This window comes from Podarcis muralis, chromosome 9 (genome assembly GCF_964188315.1).
Source record: "Podarcis muralis chromosome 9, rPodMur119.hap1.1, whole genome shotgun sequence".
NCBI lineage: Eukaryota > Metazoa > Chordata > Lepidosauria > Squamata > Lacertidae > Podarcis > Podarcis muralis.
Genome location: NC_135663.1, coordinates 64,615,817 through 64,636,935, shown reverse-complemented (window position 1 = coordinate 64,636,935; position 21,119 = coordinate 64,615,817). Strand labels below are relative to the sequence as shown.

Sequence of the window (21,119 nt, the reverse complement as noted above, 5' to 3'; positions counted from 1 at the left end):
GATTTCTGTTCTCATCCTGAAGCAAAGTTCTTAACCCGAGGTACTATTTCTGGGTTAGCGGAGTCTGTAACCTGAAGCGTATGTAACCTGAGGTACCACTGTACTCCTGTATTACTTTTCTTGCTTATGCACGACACTCTATGGACACTCTATATGAAGGATTTTAGAGAGGTTGGGGGGACGGGACACACAGAGCGTGTATTATATATATATATATATATATATATATAATGAGGGGGCATTACTGGCAAGCCAAATGTCATTTCAGCTGAAGCAACACAAGCAACCTCTGCCACTGCCATTTTAGGAGGCCCTTGGGAAAACTGATTTGGCATTCTATGGTGTCAAGGTCTGACTCCTAAGTATGTCCAGAGAAGATGGGTATGGTGCATGGAAATCTCCCCTCCCCATGGACAATTCCTGACCTCTAGCCACTCTTCTCTTTGAATGCAAAACTGGCAGACTAAAATTCGAGCTGTTCCTGGCATAATCCAAAGCAGTGGAAAAGCGCATCAAAACACAAGCAGCAATCCTGTTTCACAGCATACAGGAAATGCCCTTAAAACGTTTGTCATATTATCTGCATTAAGTAATGTGGAAGGTCCGGAGAGCATGGATGAGATCATAGCACTGCTACCCACACAGGAAGGTAACATTCGAGGCAGATGCATTCCAGAATTAAAAGCAAGCACATAGATTTAGACTTGAGGGAGGAAATGTGGCTCAGAACATGTTCCACCTTCCACATAGGCCAAGCTGTGAAGCATTCTTAAATAGACACAAAGGCATCGTTTAGCTGGAAACAAGAGCTCACTGCACCTGTGAAATAACTGTGCTGAATGCCAGGGCATCAGATTTATATATATATGGAATTCTGCTATGGCCACCATAGCGACAGAGAAGGGCAGATTCTCTCCCTCCACCCTTACACACCTGTGTGTCAGAGCCCATATGCTTATAGCTCAAGAGTGCCTAACTAACTCACTGATTCATCATTAAACAAAATCTCTTGTTTGCAAGGTTTATGATCTAACTGCAAAAGTATTTATGGAAATGTATTGCCAAATATCATGTGATATAAAATCTGTTGGAGGCAGGTGGAGCCTGTGGCCTGCCAGATGCTGTTTCACTATCCCCTGCCAGCATGGTCAGTGGTCAAGAATGATGGGATCTGAAGTCCAACAACATCTGGAATGCTACTGGGTCTCCATCCCTGGTATAAATATTCAGTTGTTGTATAGATTGTGGTCTTCTCTCTTCACAAGGTCAGACTTGCAAGCCTGGATTGGCTATAGCCATTTCCATCTACTTTAGTAGGATTGAGAAGACACCCTACTGAACTGTTTCCCCTTAGGAATGTGTTCTTTAAGCCTGTTCCCATGTTGAATGTCTGGGCCTAAGAGATCTGCTGTTCCTGCAAATATTGATTCTTTCCCTCCCTTTCCTTACTTTTTGCTGACTGCAAGAATTTTAGCATGGTGTAATGCTTTCTCTCTCTCTCTCTCTCTCTCTCTCTCTCTCTCTCTCTCTCTCTCTCACACACACACACACACACACACACACACACACTTTTATATGCATTGTGTCATCATTCTGCAGTCAAAATTTTGAGCCTTTTTAATAACCTGAATGAACAAAAAAGTCAATGACATAGTCATCAATTGCTCATTGACTACATACAAGGGCATCTATCATTACTACATGGCGAAGTAATCCTTTGCTTTCCAGCATAGCTTCAGCCTAGATTAATTAACATTCAATCATTATACCACCATTACCTTGCAGCTGATTGTTGTATTAATTAAAGTATTTGCTTTGAAACCTTTATGGCTGGTTCATACACACATACATAGCACCTGGTTACTCGAAACTTGATGAGTATATGAATTGACTGTTGAAAAGCACTGGGTCACAGGATGGACTGTCAACAGATTAAATAATGTTTAGTTGATTAAACATATGCATTTTGGTGCATGGAGCATGCTTTCAAGATGGTAGATGAAAACCCAGCTGTCAGCTTGTTCAGAGACTTAGTAAGGGCAACAGGTCAGGCACCAGTGCAGCTTTCCATGAGTTCTGTGCCTGAAGGCTAACACAGGAAAGTGCATTTAGTCATTGATTACTGATGTGGTAGAGAAGATTTTTGACACAACAGCTGTGCAGAAGCAGTCTATATGAACAATAGAATTTTTGAATTTGATCATGCCTTTGAAAGTCCACAAACATTAACTTCTTTACTGCCAGTGTGAGGAGGGAGTTGTGTACTGTTTTGTATCTTCCTGAGCGTTAGAGATATTATTTATGCCAAAATTGTATGGCAATATTTTGTATCTGGTTTTTTTTCCTTGCCCCTAGAGAATCAAAATTTGTTGATGACTTTGCTGACGAAAGTTCCTATAAGCCAGCTGAACTTGCTTATTTTCAAAAGTCATTTATTTTAATCAAAGTTGATTCACATTTATCGATGGCTGTTGGTTCCTGGTTTCAGTTTGGGTCCATCTTTGCCTTATTCATGGGTTTGTTTCTTCCTTGGACACTGTCTGCCCTCAATTTAGCATTTGGCTGGTAGATTTCTAATAAGCCCTTCAAAGTTCCCCCTTTTAATCTCATGCTAAATTATAATTGGATGATTTTCCAACTGAAAATCATGGTTGTAATAAAATCCATCTGTTGCCCGTTAACAAGAAACCCTCTTTGTGGAGGAGTCTAGCTCATTTATTTTATGGCTTTCCAGTTCTCTTGAGAATGTTAAAAAATATGCACGTTGCTCAGGTTTATTGCCTTTGATATAACCAAATGATGCTTAACACCACAAGTGGGCAAACAGATTGATCTATTCTTGTTGCTGAACACATGAACTTATGAAACACCTTCCGAAATTACAGAAATCTAGCCTACTGAGGTCTATTCCTGAAACTCCACAGCTTCAAATCAAGGCAAAGCCCTACTGCTGTCCATTTCCACTACCGTGAGAGGTGGAGGAATGTGCAAAAAGTACCAGCACATTGTCTTAGTCCTAGGATCAGGACTTTCAAGAGAGTTTGATCTGTATCCATAAGGAACAACCTTATGGAGCTGTTGTACCTGCACTGCGTAGGTAGAGACAGGTGGACTTTATTGAGTCCCTTGATGGCCCTTTCCTCTTACATGACCCAGCTCTGGAGCACCTCTGGGAGTTACCTTCTTATTCTGGGTAGGCCATAATGCATGGGAGGCCTTGAACTTCTTAAATAGCCCTGTGTTGCGAGATGTGAGCTTCAACCCAACCCTGGGTCACCAACCAGTGCCCCTGGTTACTGTTGCTCCTGATGACCTGGGGGTGATGTGGGATGGTCCAGAGCTCTAATGGCATTCTGACAAGGCACTGAGGACCCTAGGAGTGGAGCCCTGCTCCACTCAAGAAGGATCTCATCCTGGAGAACATTTTCTGGCTGTGCTTCAGGGGCTGTTGATGCCTGAGGTACCCATCTGTGCTAGGAACCACCATTGGATTCTACTCCTATTCCTCTTTAGGGAAAGTTTCATTTGGTCTGACTGTTTTAACTAGGAACTTTAGGAACTGAACCACGGGCCTACATGCAAATCATGGTCTCAGCTGCTGTGCTTCTCCTCTCGTTATGCCTTACTCACACAGTAACAGGCAGATATTCTGTGCACCTGAACATCATTTCACAGAGACCTCATACAAGCAATCTGATGCTTATGTCCAAGCAAGCATCCATAGGATCAGGTTGTATGTATCTTTTCTCATCACCTATGGTGCTGCGATCTCAAGCACATATACGTTTGTGGTTTGTTTGGGGTGGAAATTTCTATTTCTGTAGGCACTCTTAATATTTTATTTTCTAGAGGAGACACACAATCTTATTTGTGCATTAGTGTGAACGTGTACTGTGGGGTTGGAATCAGATCTGTCATCCTGCTCCCCATGCATTCAATTGCTTGCCAGAACAGGACTTGGTAGGCATGTCTCTCTCTTCTCAAGGTTGGAAATTATGGGAAAGCGAAGAAGAAAGACCTCCTACACATAAAGAGCTATCTGCACAGGTTCTTCTGTGTGGTCAGTTGAATGCAGGGAAAGGAAGAAAGTATCAGGAATAGATTCATGCCTGCCATCTCGCTCCCCTCCTCCAGGTTTGATAAAACACATGAAATAGGCTATAATTATATTACCGGATGGGCTGTGTGGGTAGAGCAAATCTCAGATGACTTGATGCAGGGTGTAATCAATGCACAAGGAAGTGAGATGGCAGCAGAATGCCCCGCCCCCTGACTACTTTGCATGGAACAAACCTTGTACATCTGTGCAAACTGTACATCTGTGCAACCCGTTTTTGTTGTTGTTGTTTGCAAATTCATGGAGACAAATGCAGTAAAATTGAGCCCCCAGTTTCAGAAATAGCATGCCACTTGGTGCAGCCAAGACCCTCCCTCAGAACCCTTAGTAGCATCTGGCAGAGTGGCTGTGTTCCACAACTAAAGTAGCACAGTGTGTAGGCTTCCAGATGGCTTTCCTCTGAGAACATTGCATTTCGATTAGGGAACAGACACGACTTATTTGAGGACATTTGGGCATTTGATTGAAGACCTTTGGAAAACTTTTATTGATGATTCTCTCTCTCTCTCCCCCATCCCTCTCTCACTCATATATACTATCACACAGGTTGCTTCTTCTTAGGGATTATTTACACCTTAAATACCCTTTTAACTTAATTCATAGATCACTTCCCGGACTGTATCTTTCAGGAGGGATTCAAGCACATACTGGAAATTTAGGCATGCGCAGTTACAATGAATTAACATTGCACCAATGGGGGGGGGGAGAATCCAGTTGTTGTTTCTGCAGTTAGGAAAGTGACAGGGAAATGCATCAAAGGATGTGGGATGCATGAATGATTAATGGGAAGACATATAAACACCACACAAGCAAATCAGAATGAATTTTCATTGTTGTTTAGCCTCTAAGCAAGCAAATCAGAATGAATAATCAGTATGACTGGGCATCATCTAACCACCGCACAAGCTTTGTGGAAGCAAATCATGATGGATGTTCAATAAACAAGGTTCTCTGGAGAAGCCCATAGTTATTTCCTGAGAACTGCTGCTCTGTGAAGAGGCTGGGAGTGTATCCAACTGAGGAGTCCCCACACTTCACCTAGCTACAATTCACAGGATTCTTTGGGGAGCGCATGGCACTTAAGTGGGCATAAAGCCCATCTTAGTGTAGATAAGTGAGCTGCTTTACAGTTTCTCTTGGGATGTGAGTAAATTGTGTGGATATTTTAAGGATTAGAGAACTCTACGGCATGATTGTGGACAACCTGGGAGTTGCAGCCATTTGCACAGAACAAGTGCTAGCAATTAGTAAAATACACATTCGGAAACTCTGTAACAAAACCCAGCCGTGTGTCTTGCTTGCAGGAGGCAACCTGTAATGTTCATGTTTCCAAGGGGCTGAATTGTTGTTTTGTATTTTAAGCCATGCGATCAGGCAAAATAGGAAGAATCTGTGGTTCTGGTCAAGGTCAATAGATAATGGAGAGGACCCAGCTTCTCAAGGATAGCTGTGGTGCTTGGCTTGATATGCGTTGTGGGGCAGAATTTAGCTGTGGTGTTATGAGACCCTTGGGGGCAAACCACATCCATTGGCTCCCCTTAGCTTCGAAGTGTGGGGGAGGCATGCAAACTGAAAATTCTCATTCCTTTGGAGCTCTGACCTTGTTGGTATTCTTTGCAAAGCAAGAACAGTGGCACTATTGAAACGGGGACCCTTTGATAATTTGCTCCCAGCAATGCCTGATCCTCTTCCTCCTCCTCCTCCTCCTCCTCCTCCTCTTCTTCTGAAAATAAGTTTATTATTTTACATTGATTTGCATTAAGATCATATAACATACAATTTACATTTAATTCTATTCAATTCACTGATCTTTCCTTTCAACCTGACCTTGATAGTGAGGACGGTATTTAAGAACACATTATCTTTCACTAGGATGCAAAACTTTCTATTTGCTTTCCATTTGTATTGTTGTAACATTTTAAAACGAACCATTAGAGATGTTTAAAGGGGATATTCTTCTTGCTCCAGCTTCCTCTTGTTGCATGAAAAAGGCTGCTTCTTATGTTGTGCCAAGGCAGAACTCTACAGCATGCCTTTGCTCAGCCAATCCTGGGTCAATTGGGCTCTTGAGAAGTTATAGCTAGCATTTCCCTGTTCAGCTCTGTGATGCTTTAAGTAGGGACTGTGTTTGCTTCCCTAAGGGCACCCCACCCCATGCCACATAGCAAAATGCTTTTGAATCTCCCTGGTGTATAAAACCCATTTTATTATGATGCAGGATGTGTGGGCAGGAAGAGAGGAGTTGCTGTCAGGAAGAGAAAAAATCAAAGCCCTTCTGCATCCCTGGCGCTAACCATGCACATCTCCAGATAGAGGCCAGTATACTAGAAGCATTCTATTATCTTTTGCTGAGCTTTGGCTCATCGTGTCTTTTCTATCAGTAATTCCATTATAAGGTTTGTGTGCACACGGATCACATTTGCTCTGGCACAGGGTTTCCCAAACTTGGGTCTCCAGCTCTTTTCGGACTACAATTCCCATCATCCCTGACCACTGGTCTTGCTAGGGATGATGGGAGTTGTAGTCCGAAAGCAGCTGGAGACCCAAGCTTGGGAAACGCTGCTCTAGCAGCTCCATGCAGTCACTTTGGGGATCACTGGCACTAATAATAATAATAATAATAATAATAATAATAATAATAATAATTTATTATTTATACCCCGCCCATCTGGCTGGGTTTCTCCAGCCACTCTGGGCGGCTTCCAACAGAACACTAAAATACAATAACCTATTAAACATTAAAAGCTTCCCTAAACAGGGCTGCCTTCAGATGTCTTCTAAAAGTTTGGTAGTTATTTTTCTCTTTGACATCTGGTGGGAGGGCATTCCACAGGGTGGGTGCCACTACCAAGAAGACTCTCTGCCTGGTTCCCTGTAACTTGGCTTCTCTCAGTGAGGGAATTGCCAGAAGGCCCTCAGCCCTGGACCTCAGTCCAGGGCAGAACAATGGAAGTAGACGTTCCTTCAGAAGCAACCCCCCAATGGGATTTCAAAACCCAAAGCAACTTGCCACTCCTGGGATTTAAGTAGAGACTTGGAGTGAGCACTCACATTGTGGACTGGAGCCAGACACAGGCCAGATGTTGAGATTGGAAGCCGGTGCTACAGAGGACACATGCAGAGGCTGAAAGCAGCTGCCTCATGTCTCCTCTTCCACACCCCTCCCACAGTGCCAAGGCTATACATGTCTACTCAGAAGCAAAACCCATTGAATTCAATGGGATTTATAGCTTAGCATGTATAAGACTGTAGCCTCTGGAACAGCGAGTAAAGCAAATTCAATATGATTGCAGTGCGAGTTTTTTAGGTGCCCAAACACTTCAGTTGCTGAACACTTGCTGGGCGGGTGGGAGAGCACTGCAACACAAGTCTTTCATATTTCACATTTTGATTTGTCAGGGACAACATATGGGTTCTTGGCTTTGCCTTACATCATCTGTAGTGTCTAGTTCTACCATAAAATGCATTGATACTTACAATGAATTTCATTTGGCCTCTTTATTCCCATGCTAGATCTCACTTACTTAGACAACTAATAATTTAGTGATCTACTGCAACATGATTCTTTTTCCCTTTCAGGACAAAAACGCTACATTTTTAAGGACTAGCTGGGGAAAAAAATATTCAGACAAAGCCCAAGCAATGTTAAAACAGCCCAAGAAAAAAAGAGAGACAAAACTTAGTACGTTTTTAATTAAATAAACCTGGACCAGAATTCTGTTTTCTGTTTTAAAGTGGCATCCTCAAGAAGAATTCCATGAAATGTTATGGCTATGTACAATCTAAATCTAATGGAATCTAATGATTGGATTTAAGGGGGTGGAGATGTGAATCTCTCCTAAGAAGTGAAATCCATTGTGGTAGGAATAGGTTAGCTAAACCCTGCTCACATCCCGGTAAGCAGACATATATTTTTGTATTTTTTATAGGTGGATACAGTGCAGACTACGCAATCCCCTGGCCACATTGAGGAATCGTGTAAAATGAATGTATGTGCTCGTAAGTGAAATATTTATGAATGGAGCTCCAACTCTTAGTGTATGTTGGATCATAAAAAAGACACATGACCCCTGTTCGACAATATCACCCTAAATTCGATTCCCAAGAGGTGGGGTCGCTGCAGAGCTCAAAAGACATTTAAAGCAAAAAACTCATTATTTTTTAAACTGACTTCTGATTCATTCTTATTTTTTAAAATAATAATAATAAAATATATATGTGCAAATGATAAAATAAATTACCTCTTGGGATTGTGGTGTTTTGGGAAGAACATTCAACCGATTCAAGAGCTCCAAAGGGATGTGAGAAAGGTTTTTGTAAGATGGAGTGACCAGCCGTGGACAAACTGCATCCCATACCATCTTATGTAGAACTATGAATTGGAGAGTGAGGCGTCTCTCCCCCTTCATTCTGCCTCCAAGAAGACTGGAATGCTGTCAAAGAATCTCATACAATTAGTGCTTTAGTTAGTAACTGGGGAGGATGGAGGTGAGTGTGAAATGTGTGAAAGTAAGAAACAGCTGTGCTACATAGGTAAACAAAAAAATTCCTCAAGCATGTGCTAGATCAACAAAGAAAATGGTGTCTATACCTCAGAACAGATTCTGAGAAATCAGAATAAAGCCCATCATTTAGAAACGTTGGTTGAGAAAGTATGGATTGGACCCTCTGGGTTTGCTGAGGAAGATATTCAAAGGCAATGTATGGGGGGGGGAGAAAAGACAAAACAATAATCCTGTTAATTTCCCTGTTAGTAAAATGGAAAATCAAGTATTTGTCTGCCAAAATATATGTATTTAAAAATGTGTGATTGAGAAGTCATGACTTATTTATGAAGTTAGGAAGGTTATAGCTATTGAATAATAAAAAAGGCCTTTCCCCAATTGCAAAAGGAGAGGGTTTCGGTTTAATTAAAAGGGGATATGCATGATGTGGGCACCCTCTTTGCATTCCTGGTCCTTGTTAAGCTTAATATGTCATAAAAATTCAAAGACTATATATATATATTTTGTAGCCAAAAGATTAAAGATTATATTTGAACATATATGAAAGTTAGAAATATTGGTTTGTGAGATGATGGGGGGAGGCTGATTATCCTGTATTCTAATTGTCTCATTCAAATCAAACATTTCCATCATCCATGGGAGAAGCAGAGGTATTTTAAAGTATTAACTACCGTTTTGGGGGTTTTATTTTCTGGCCTTTACTCATTGGTTACCCATACGTCGTAAATTTACCTTATTCAGATTGCTGGTTTATATCTGATATATTTATATGAGGTTATTACATTGCATTCATTTTTTAAAAAATTGTATATGTATACAATTACTTGACTTCACAATATGCCTTTTCTGATATTCAAAACCCAGTGTTAAAGATCACTCTTTTGGAGAAACCATCTTGCCAAAGTTAAGAACTTTTAGGTCCTCTTGATTTCAGTGAGAATAATTAAAAACATGCACTTAACTTTCCCACTGAAAGCTGTGAAACTTAAACGTATTTAACTTTGACTTGATTGTACCTGATTGATTGATATGCATATTTCTTCCCTTTGTATTAAGTCACACATGTTCTTTGCTATTTTTTTTAAAAAAGCTGGTGGTCTGTCCACTTATGGTAATCATTCTCAGGTGGTGGAATCTATGATACGGTAGAAGTTTTGACCTCTTTATTGTATTGAGAATATATTATCAAACTTCAAAGTCTGTACACTTCTACTGTATTGATTTTTCTGTCAGCAAAATCAATAAGTAAAATTAAAATTTTTGAAAATCTATTTCTTCCTTATTATTTTTTGATTTGCTTCACAGTCCTATGTACATATTTGGGTTGCTTAACCTTGAAGTCTAATTTGAGGATGCACTGATACGGAAACACATCAAGAGCTTCAGTAGTGCTGAATAAAATATACCACAGAATGTTTATTCAATACAAAAGGAAAGAGAAGTGAAAGAGAAAGTCAGCTTTCTACTTCAGTGCCACATTTTGAGATCATTTCAGAATGGCGCTCACATTCGGGATGTATATTTATTTTGGAACAAAGTGAAATATCGAACCTAAAAATGTACATTCGGTTTAATTTTATTTTGCTCTAAATTAACAAATAGTAGCAATGGGTTGTGTATGATACTCCTACTTGTGACTCCCATTCATACCAATTAGGTAAAGGTAAATGGACCGCTGACCATTAGGTCCAGTCATGACCGATTCTGGGGTTGCGGCGCTCATCACGCTTTAAGGGCCGAGGAAGCTGGCGTACAACTTCTGGGTCATGTGGCCAGCATGACTAAGCTGCTTCTGGCGAAGCAGAGCAGCGCATGGAAACAGCATTTACCTTCCCGCTGGAGCGGTCCCTATTTATCTACTTGCACTTTGAAGTGCTTTTGAACTGCTAGGTTGGCAGGAGCAGAGACCGAGCAACGGGAGCTCACCCCATCGCGGGGATTCAAACCGCCAACCTTCTGATCAGCAAGTCCTAGACTCTGTGGTTTAACCCACAGTGCCACCCGCGTCCCTTCATACCAATTAGTCACCCATTTAATTACCACATGAAGTTGGTGCAGCAGCCAGAGGCGGAGCAGTGCACATGCTTTGCACCTGGGGGCAGGGCCATGGGGCAGGGCAAGCATCCCAGGGGGCAAGACGCCCATGGGGGCAGAGCGAGCTGCCCATGGGTGGTGGAGCTGTCAAAACAATGGGGGAAGGCTGCCGGCAAGGTGGCGCAGCTCCTTCCCTTCCCCCGATGGTTCGGGGTAGGCTTGGGAGTCATGGGCGGGTGGTGCGCTGAATGTCACCCCCTCAGTGATGACACCTGGGGCGGGCCGCCTCCTTCCTCTGCCCTGGTAGCAGCAGGAGTTGAGTTTCAGGGTTTCTCCCTCCAATGACATATATTGCACTTGATGTGTCATTGGCTGACTTGAATGTTCTCTTTGAACATCCATTGGCTGATTGGAAGGCATTAGAACTATGATGACACATTCACACATTGCTCAGTAGTAGAGCACACGGTTTGCATGTTGAAGGTGTCAGGTTCAGTCCCTAGGATCTCCAGTTAAATAGATGTCAGGTACCCAAGCTGGGGTGTGGGTGTGGCATATAAGACTGCCAAGACTGCCAATACCACATGGACCAATGCTTTGACATTCATGGGTGAACCGGCCCTTAACCTCATAAAAAAATCCAGAACTGCAGTATTAATCCAAGGTGAACGTTCATGCTTCTAATCATCCTTTGGTTAATGCAGTGCTTCTTTCTTTTCTGTTATCAATTATCTGTGCAGAAACAATTTCCAGCAATGGAATCTCGAGGAACCCATTGAGTGAGTGTGACTCTGCACATTCTCGGTGTTTAGCAGCTAAGTGTCTTACGAGGAATAAAACAACCTCCTTTTTGCCTCCTGCAACCACTCTAATATGGAAAGGTCAGAGAAACAGTAGGGAACCAAATGAGGGAAGATATATTTTCCACACTGTAAGACATCAACTTTCAGGCCACTGTGATTTTTACAATTTACAACAGAGAGTTCCCTTTCCCTTTAAACTGAGCTCTTTTCCTTCATGTCTCCTGCTGTTGGTTGATTGTTGGATAATGTCTGTTTCCCCCCCCTGTCTGATGTGAACAAGGAAAAGCTTGTTTGTAGCTAAGAAAATTCTATTTTGCTTTGATTTTGTTGGCCAGAAAAAGATCATAGGTTGAGCATTCTGTTCCTTACTTATCTCAGATTCTGCCAGTTGGTGGAAGACACTTGATTCAACACACAAGCACTTCTGACTGTCTCCAGAAATCCATTTGTTTGGATAATATCACTTGAACCAAATGTTCCCCGAACCATGCAGGTAACCCAAGCAACCCTCTCGCTCCAGGGTGGACTGTCATCTGTATCCTATTTGCAAGAGGCAAGGAAAATGGGGGGGGGGGGGACTCAACTCCCATCAGCCCCTGCCAACATCATCAATAGGGATGATGGAAGTTGTAATCTGCAATATCTAGAAGGCCATAGGATAGCCACTCCCTGTGCTAGCACTTTGAACTAGAAACAGACAGGGGAGTAGGAAAGGGGGCGGGGGGCGAGTCGCCCCAGGTGCCATCATGGAAGGGGGTGACAAATTATCAAGGAACAATTAATGTCCTACTAGGGCGGTTCATAAAAAAACAATTTTTTTGAAAATGCCTGCTCCGAAGGTCTTATCTTAGTACACTAGGGATTAAATAGCTATATATGAAAATTCATGCATATCAGTTAATATCTTGACCCTCCTCCACAAAAATAGCTGTTTACTTGGCTGTCTTCCTTTGTCGTGAAGGCTGAAATTTCAATTCAGTGGAGCAGGGTCAAGCTATTAACTGATATGCATGAAATTTCAGATATAGCTATATAATCCCTAGTTTCGTAAGATAAGACCTTTGGACCAGGCATTTTTTTTTTAAAAGGTTTTTATGAACCACCCTACTGCCCTACCCTCCGCTGGGCTTCCAGAGTCCTGGAAAGTCAGCCTATGAGAAGAAAATGAGACTAGGCCAATTAGATTAGGCCATGCCTTGCCTTCGCCCCACCCCCTGCACAGCCAGTTTTTCTTGATTTTACTGCTGTGGTGTTTTTTTGCTTTTTTGCTTTGGTAAACCACTTTGCAGGTTTTTTAAGATAAATCTTATTAAATAAATAAGCAATAAATATAAATAAAATAACACGAGCCAAAACACAATCCATCCTGTAGATTTAAGTATCTGTCCATAGTCGCCTACTTGTTATCAGAGGCCCAGAATCCACACTCCTTTGTAAGAAAATATGAAATAACGTAAAACCATTTTTGCAGGCAAAAAATAAAAATAAAAATTCAATGTGAGTGGTGTGTGTGTGTGTGTTTGACAAGACCGGGTACCACCTGACCTTCCTACGCCTCTGGAAACAGAGCAGTAATGAAATGGTTTCAGAACTCATACCAAATGTTCTTTAGAGCTGGTCCAACTTAGCAACGTAGCCAGCAGCTCTGTTCTGAACTAAATGAAGTTTAGTTGAGCTTTCAAAGACAGCCTCATGTGAAAGGCACTGCAGTACTTAAAAGCTCGAAATCAGAAGAACTTGAGTCATTGTTACCAGGCTTTCACTGCCCAGCAATGGCTGAAGTTGGTGTACCAGGCCCAAACAGATGGAGACATCTATGTACCATGGATGACACCTCTCCAGATATGGAGGTGGATGAAGTAGGACCTCCCACCCCAGGCTGTGGCTTGATCCTTTAGAGAGACTGCAGTTTCTCCCGAGAAAGGTGAACATCACATCCATGATAAGCTGGAACATCTACCAATGCTACATTCTGTCTGCACAGGATTCAGCTTGAGTTTCTTTGCCCTTCTTCAGCCCATCATCAATCCCAGGCACTTCACTGATGGAAGCAAGACACAGAGCTGGATGACATCAGCATGAACTTTTGCACTAGTTTCATGTAGAAGCAGGTGAAATAAGATGGAAGTACACCAGGACCCCATAGGGTTAAATAGTGGTCTCCACATGCACACACAATTCTTCTTATGCATGTTGACTTGCAAGTAAGTCCCTCATAAGTGTGTGCGTGATTGAAATAAATAAAGAGGCAGGACTATTACTGTAGGCTGGTCCTTCTCCAATCCCATCCTAATCAATAAGACCCTGTTTCAGGTTTTATGATTCCCACTGCCAATAGAAACGATTGTTTCTATTGGGTGGGCAAAGTGGAAGTCTCCATGTTGGCAGAGTTCCCTGGGTGGTGGAATGCAGCAGAGACAATTGGAGGAGGACCTCTGCCAAACCCTAACCCATGCCAGCAGAACAGATACAGGATCAAGATTCTTCTGACTTTATTTATTAATTTTAAAATCACTAACTCACAATAGTTTACATCAACTTGAGATTGGGGCCACCTGCTGATTTATTTTCTGAGATAACAAAAAGGATTTTTAATGTCTCACTTGCTTTGTGAATCTTTACATACACAGTTGTGAAACTTCTTCCTTTGCAGGAAATAAATGTAAACTAGCTTGCTGCAGACGCAGACATAATTTTATGATATAACATTCAAACGTCTCCCTTCTATTTCTTAGGGGATAATTATTTCCAAGGTCTATGAAAAGCTGAATGCCAAAGATAGCCTGGAAAATATTAAAAAGCCCGTAAACATGACTACACTCATACTACAGGATATGATGAATGAATCAAATAAGCGTATGACATTTGCAGCTTGCCTGTGCTATTCCAGGGCTTAAAATTAAGTCATTTATTTTTGTTAGAACATATCAGAAAACATCTGAAAACCTTAATCATATTACTCCTTGACTTGCCATAGAGAGAGAGCCATAGCTCACTGGCTGAGGACATGCTTTGCATGCAAAAGGAAGCAGGTTTGGTCCTTGGTCTTTTGGGTAGCAGGGCTCAGCCTAAAACCTCGGAGCATCATCACCAGCCAGAGTAGACTATACAAGTTAGCCTCAGTAAAAGGCAGCTTTGTATGTCCATGTGGCCTGCCAGAGCCAGTGTGGTGTATAGGGTTAGGGACAGCTTTATATCAAGTCAAATATTTAATCCATCTAACTCCCAATTGTCCAGACTGACTAGCACGCTTTCCAGGATTTCAGAAAGCTGGCTTTCCCAGTTCTACTTGGACCTGCCAGGTACACCTGGGAACATGCAAAACAGACCAGAGGTTGCCAAAACTTTGGAATCCATGGGCACATTTGCAAATGTGAGGCACCACAACCAAGCACACTCCGCAACCTATCCCATTGACTACAACGGAATGCTTCTTTCAAGCTTAATTACAGACTTAATTACAGAGGTGACCCTGGGTACTAGGCAAGACCTTTGTGGGTGCATGGAAAACTGTTTTTAAAATCCTAACTTGGCTATGAAACTCACTGGTGAAGCTCAGCACTTGGAATGATCTAATTCAGTTTAACACAGCATTAGTTCAAAAATATCCAAATGACATTTGAAAGTAGTTCCTATAATTGCCAGGTAAACTGTGAATTAAGTTCATTTGGAGGTAGAACTTTGAACAATTTCTAGTTCATCTTCACATTTAATCTCTTACTTAAAAAAACACACCCCTCTTTAGATTCTTTTGTTCTTTAATCTTAAATAGCATAATTATCAGGGGGAAATAAACAATTCACATTCCTGTGCGTTTGTATGTATTAGTCCTCTTAAATTTATATATTTCTTCTGTACAGCCATTTGCAACATTCTGAATGCTTACAAAAAATAATTGCCGAAGGATAATTTGGATTAAGTTGAACTGAACTGTTAACTGAATGCAAACCAAACTAGTTCATTTTGTAATGGAACAAACTTGAACTGCAATTAATCTCTTTTTGGACATATTGAACTAGAATGATTGCCTTTTAAAAACGAACTTTTAAAGCTGCAGGAGACCTTGGCCCAGTTATGAACGCTCACCCACCCCACCCCACCCCGTGATGCTAAAGTGTGGGATGGGACCATAAATTCTAGCCTGAACACTAGGAGAAACACCGAGATCAAAACATAATGTTGGTCATAGTAGTGAGCAACCAGTGACACCCGCCAATGGATGGCCATCAGAAGATGTGACGAAGTGGTCAGTAAGACTTGAATGAACATTGATTTGGTTGTGCATATAGGTGATTTATCATGTGCATGTAGCTTTTCTGCTGCAATAGGGTGGTGTGTGTTTGTACGTATGTGCCCGTGTCCTAGAAGGAACTAACATTGAGAAACAATTCTGTCTTCTCTCTTCCTGGGCCCTCAGATGTTGTTTTGACTACAAACCCCATGACTAATGATAGGGGCTGTCATTCAAGAATATATGGGGACCTGAGGTTGAGGAATGCTGAATCAAACAAATGAAACTGATCCTTCTCTTACAGCTGTAAATATGTTCCATGAAGCTCATGAGTTGGGCTAGAGCCAAAAAATGCTGCTACAGCTGCCCCCACTTTTTCTGCTGCAACACAAAGGCATGGGTCTTCCCAGTCCCTTGGTAGCCATTCAATAGCAGTGGTGGTCTCTCACTGCCTTCTGCCTCCCCCCACTCATGTGTCCTGCCCCTATAATTCAGTTCAGCCACGCACAAGCTTCACACCAGTGTATGTCATGGTTTGCACTGTGTATAACACCGATCTATGTTCTGCGAGAGCTAGCATGCTCATGGATTGTCCTTGAAAAGCCTAACATTAAAAAAAACCACAGTGTATATGATCCAATGATTTGGTTGTCAGTTCATTTCCACATGATAACATAATGCATGATATTCCAACATAATACATTCAAACAGTTCAACAGCCTGTGTTAAGTTACACCTCAGACATTATGAAACAGAAGAAATATAGCATAAGTTGAAACCTAACAGTTCCAGCTTTTCAGAACACTTCTGTTTGGCACACTTAGCATATAGCATATTCTAATTTAGTATAACACATTTTAGGCTTCTTTTTCTTCTTCAGGTAGGGTATGATGGCACTGTGGGGGAAATGAAGCTTTATTTAGCATGAAGCTGCACAAGAGCTGTTGAGAGTTTGACAGAGAGCAAACTTCCCCACTGGAATACTCTGTGGACAACTTAGACTAGATTTTTGCATTAGTCACTTATCTGAGCGAGAAATGTGTGCCGTTTATTTGTACAAGACAAAACCCTTTTCCCCTGCCCTAAGGTGCCTTCTGAAGACATGTTTTGTTTACTTCAGGGTAAATTCCCCCTCTATGGATCAATGGTAAACTCTGACTATAAAGGAGATATAAGATTATATTGGCGTGAAAGAGCCCTGTGGGTTACTCATGCAAACATGTGTCATTTGCCATCTTCCCCAATGGGTTTCTCTTTACTAGGGGAAGCCAATGAATATAAACTGTAACTCATAAATCACCAAACTAAGCACACTTCACCAGCCATATATTATGGCATATATAGGACCTATGCACTATGCATTTAAATCAGCATTGTACCTCTTTAAAACACTCTTGGCTTCCCCCAAAGGATCCTGGAAACTGTAGTCCATTAAGGGTGGGGAAAGTTGTTAGGAGACCCCTTATTCCTTTCCCAAAGCTACAATTCCCAGTGTTTCCTGAGAAGAGAGATTGACTGTTAAACCTCTCTGGGAACAGAGGTCTCCTAACAACTCTCAGCATACTTAAGAAACTACAGTTCCCATGATTCTTTGGGTGGGAAGCCATGACTGTTTAAAGTGAGATGATACTGCTTTAAAAAGTATAATGCAGATAGATAATAAACATCTTCTTGGTTTTCCCACCTGGGACTACAAACACACAGGCAATCTTGGGCCTTCTGTATCACAAGACATGGCTAGTGGACCATGTTGAAGCTATTGCTGGTACAGCCCAAGAGGCGCCTCTTTCTGTGTGTAAACTGATAAAAGGGTTTAGTTTGTAAGTTGGTTTACAAAGCACTTATGAACATCAACTGGTGTCTTGTTTCCCACTCCCTGTATTATTAATGGAGAAACGATCCTTAGAATGCGCCTCAGAAACTATTGCAACGAGCAAAGACCACATGGATGGCAAGTCTGGACACAGACTAATCACAGTCAGAAAAAAAGTAACACCTTAGGGAACCTGGTACACCTGTCATATTTAACAAGCTGGTCTACTTTGCATGTGCATGTAATAATGTGCTTGAATTCAGTCTCATTCTGAGGCCAACGTTTAAAAAATGCTTCCATGTCCTATTGCCGTCAGTTCATGCTTCCATGTGCTTTTGCAAAACCATTTCACAAGAGCTGCAATCCAAACTCTTCAGATGAAAGAACAATTACTTCTTCTTTTAAAAAAAAACCTTTATTGATGTATGTGTGTATAGAGTAGCAGTAGATGGCGGGGTGCCAGTGCTCATGTTGTGACACCCCCCCCCCAAAAAAAGGCAGCTGAGTTGCTGGGAAGGAAAGAGGAGGGATGAGGCAGTTGGGACCTCTGTGCAGTGTAAATGCACTGGCATTGAAACTCTGCCACTCCTTCCAGCGCATTGGCAATGTACTGATCTCCTCACTGCCTCCCATTCTCCTTTCTGGTATGCAGTGGTGACTGGGCTTTTCACCATGGTTTGAATGCAGCCATGGTAAATGCTCACCGCCGATTGCCTGATTTTGGATGTCACAGCAAGCACTGGTTTTGCGCAGCAGCAAACGGAGGAGAGGAACCTATACACAAAGGGAGAGAAGGAAGGAGTAAGGAGGGAGCACGGAAGCTTTCTGCAGACATCTAACTTTCCAAACCAAGAAGAAAGGGAGGAGGAGGAAGCTCCCAAGCCTTTGCACTTTCCTAGCAGAGGTGATGTTTGAACTGAGCTACTGAAATAGAACAAAGATAGGTTAATTTTGAACACACGAGGCTGCTCTCTGCTGAGTCAGTTCACTGAATGCTCTATTGTCTGTTCTGGTGGCAGCAGGTTTTCCAACTTTGCTACCTGAAATCTCTTTTTTAAACCAGAGCTGCTGTGCACTGAGCCTTTCTGCATGCAAGGCAGATGCTGTACCGCTGAGCTCTGGCTCTCTCTTATAGCAAACCGGGACAACAGTTACAAATCAAAATGAGAAACACTTGTGAAGTTTAATTTATTTGATGACACAGCAAGGCACACACTGGTAGCTTCCAGGAAATCTGAAATTATTAATTAGTCATCAGATTTGAATATCGATTGCTGCTATGTTTCTGTATGCCAAATGAACTTGTAGTACTGAGGACTGAATGAATTGGTTTAGGATGTAGCTGAATATTTTATTTATGGAGTTATGCATCATGCATTGAAATCTGCAATGCGTCCCTTTGTTTACTTCATTCTTGTACAGCTATTGATGTATAGAAATATCCGGCCTACTGATTTGCAAAGCTGAGCCTGGGCTGCGATACTTCAGATAAGTTTGCCTGGTTTCTATATGGCTGACTGTTGCAATTATCACATGAAATGGCTCCTGAGTGTTCGTGACATTGAATGTTTCTCTGCAATTACAACATTGACATCTTTGGTAAGAAGACATTGCTCTCCAAAAATAGGACTTCCAAGTCTGAGAGGTTAAGCATTAATGTCCAGTTTTATGGAATGCATTACCTTAAGTGGTGCATTAGTAAGGTTGAAAATAAAATTGATAACTTTTTAAAATTGACAGAGAGTCTTATAATTGCCAACAGCTTCTTCAGCTGCTGCAAAATTGTAGCCTGGAAACATCTTCAAGTGTTACAGCAGGCTTGGCTGAATTCTGCCACTAAGCTGAATGAGACCCACCAAAACACAGAAAGATATTCTGTTTTGCTTCCTGCTAAAGGTAGCAAATGTGGAAGCAGTTCACAGGCTGGTGGGCTGCATTTGGCCTGGGATGTCACAAGCTATGCAAACCAGGAATTCAGCAATCACAGCAGTAAGAATGTGGTCCTACCCTGAGATTGTGGGGCCACTGAGGATGACCATCTCCTGTATTTCTGCAGGAAATCAGCAATCTGCAAGAGCCGGCCCTACCATTGGGCAGGTTCCTTAATTCAGCAGATGTGGAATAGTATAGAGGTGACAGTGGTGGCAACTGAATGGTCATTCCCCCTCTGCTAGAGGTCAAAGCTGAGTTCCCTCACTTGCTAAGGTAGCTTGTTCATCTCAGGTGATGTTGAGGACACTGTCCTGTCACCAGGGTCAAGATTTTTTTTGGTGGGGGAGGGGGTTGATTCAGTTCACATTAAAAGGCAAGTGTGCTGTAGTCACACTTTCTGAAACAAAGCAGAAGTGAAACACAGCCATACTTTGAAATTTGCGCTTTTCCAGATTTTGTGACACAGGTCTCTAATTGACCATCATTTACAAAAAAAAATATGCATATTTTATGGAAGAGCGTGCATAAAAAATGAATATATTGGTGGAAAATAACCTACAAAATGCATTACAATAGAGGATTCCTTCCTAAATGTGCATGTCAGTCATAACAACACACAAAAATGTGTTTATTCGGAGAATTTTGCGCTAAAACACTGATGAGTTTTCAAGAGGTTTCCCCCTTGCTCCATTTTGAAAAGTTGCAAATGAATGCAGAAATGGGGAGAACTGAATTTAAGATGGGGAAAATGAGAAGCCGAGAGAACCAAAACCGACAAATCCTTACACCAGAATTGAAGCAAGGTTGAACTGGGAGTCCAATCACTTTTTGTGGGGAATGGGGGGGGGGCAATATGTTTTTTACCTTATGTCTCCTGATGGAAGGAGGAAAGCCAAAATCACTATCATTATCATTTAAAGACACAACAGGTCCCCATCCTGTTGTTTGAAGGCACTGGGACTGATTGGCTGAATCAATTGTGTGTGATGCATCAGAATGACCGGGGGGGGGGGCACAAACCCTAGGGCAGTGAATCAGGCACAGGTGAATGGACAGCCTTTTCCGTGGGCTGGGCTCATAGGACCTTCAATTATTTTATTCATGTATTTCTTACGGAATGCTTTCTAAGGATTTTTATGATGATTAATGGAAATAGTAAAGGACAGGAAAATCCACTTCACTTCAGTTGTTGACCCGCATGGCTGTTCTTTAAAAGCAAATTCTTCTTTCGTTGACTCTTTCTTTTTATCAAAAAGGAAAGGAAAGAATGCTTTTTAGAGTGTCATTATTAGAACATCTATACATCTCATGTCTAAAATATGTACCTTAAAACAATGGGATAAAGAAACTGAATATTGATATTATGGGCCTCATGCTTTGAACAACAGATCAATTTATAATGTTTTTTTTCCCTATAGGCAATCACTTTGAGACTCAGTTATAGCATTTGGAATTCTTTCAAGCAGATTTGGAACTGATGCAACTGGGCTTATTGCCAGTTCCTTCACTCAGCTATGATTTTATTCAAATGAGTTGTGTCGAGCTTGCAATATCCTAAGTAACTTTAGCCTATCATAATCTATTCTTAATAGGAGAAAGAAATGCCGTCCCTATGGTAACCTTCACCATCGGTCTTGGGATGTTATTACGAGACCAAGATGAAACACATACCTGAGGTTTAGCC

General features: G+C 41.7%; 1 protein-coding gene across 8 annotated transcripts in view; it reads left to right on the top strand.

Annotated features, from left to right (window-relative positions):
- PCDH7 (protocadherin 7) overlaps positions 1 to 21,119 on the top strand; it is a 422,460-nt gene that overhangs the window by 58,559 nt on the left and 342,782 nt on the right. The window contains exons 2-3 of one of the 8 annotated variants that reach the window (XM_028743759.2): positions 6,336 to 6,432; positions 8,047 to 9,893. The exons of 5 other annotated variants lie outside the window; for them this stretch is intronic. In XM_028743759.2, the coding sequence (XP_028599592.1) occupies positions 6,336 to 6,410 (75 nt within the window). In that variant the 3' untranslated portion in view covers positions 6,411 to 6,432; positions 8,047 to 9,893. 2 more of the 8 variants (XM_028743757.2, XM_028743756.2) reach the window with 2 other exon arrangements.